The sequence below is a fragment of the Microtus ochrogaster genome, chromosome 2 (genome assembly GCF_000317375.1).
Source record: "Microtus ochrogaster isolate Prairie Vole_2 chromosome 2, MicOch1.0, whole genome shotgun sequence".
Classification (NCBI taxonomy): Eukaryota; Metazoa; Chordata; class Mammalia; order Rodentia; family Cricetidae; genus Microtus; species Microtus ochrogaster.
This window is the reverse complement of record NC_022010.1, coordinates 15,407,576-15,408,065: the sequence shown is the minus strand read 5'-3', so window position 1 is coordinate 15,408,065 and position 490 is coordinate 15,407,576. Positions and strand designations below refer to the sequence as shown.

The 490-nt window shown below is 67.3% G+C and overlaps 1 protein-coding gene across 4 annotated transcripts in view; it reads right to left on the bottom strand.

Annotated features, from left to right (window-relative positions):
• The window catches only part of Tctn1 (tectonic family member 1), a 32,464-nt gene extending 32,253 nt beyond the window's left edge, over positions 1–211 (bottom strand). Inside the window, exon 1 of one of the 4 annotated variants that reach the window (XM_026785098.1) lies at positions 1–211. In XM_026785098.1, the coding sequence (XP_026640899.1) occupies positions 1–199 (199 nt within the window). In that variant the 5' untranslated portion in view covers positions 200–211. The other 3 variants (XM_026785089.1, XM_026785093.1, XM_026785094.1) reach the window with 3 other exon arrangements.
• Between the last annotated feature and the right edge of the window lie 279 nt (positions 212–490).

The window sequence follows — 490 nt, the reverse complement described above, 5'->3', positions numbered from 1 at the left end:
CTGGGGTGGCCTCGGTGGAGTTGAGGTCCTCCTGCGTCATGACTGGAGTGGCCTCGGTGGAGTTGAGGTCCTCCTGCGTCATGGCTGGGGTGGCCACAGCCGGGGTGGCCACGGCCTGGGTGCTCGCTGAAGCGCAGCAGCTCAGGAGCACCAACAGAAGCGGCGGGAAGCCCCGCGGCCCCATGGCCGAGCACAGCATCCAGGCCTGTGAGTTGCCAGGCAACGGCCACAGCCGAGCGCAAGGTATCACGGGAAAGGGCTCCCGAGGCCGGGAAAGTCTGAAGGAGGAGGTGGGGCCTGGGGCCAGGCCAGTGGGGATAGGCTTAAAACCCGAGGATTCCGCAAGGAGGCGGGGCTAGGGTCGGAGACTAGGCCGCGCCGGGAAGGACGGGGCTGGGTGGGCGTTGCAGGGGCGGGGCCAGAACCCGCCGGGGCGGAGCCTGAGGCTGCTATTTCTAAGGAACTTTGTTGTAAGACCCTGCGGGTCTCA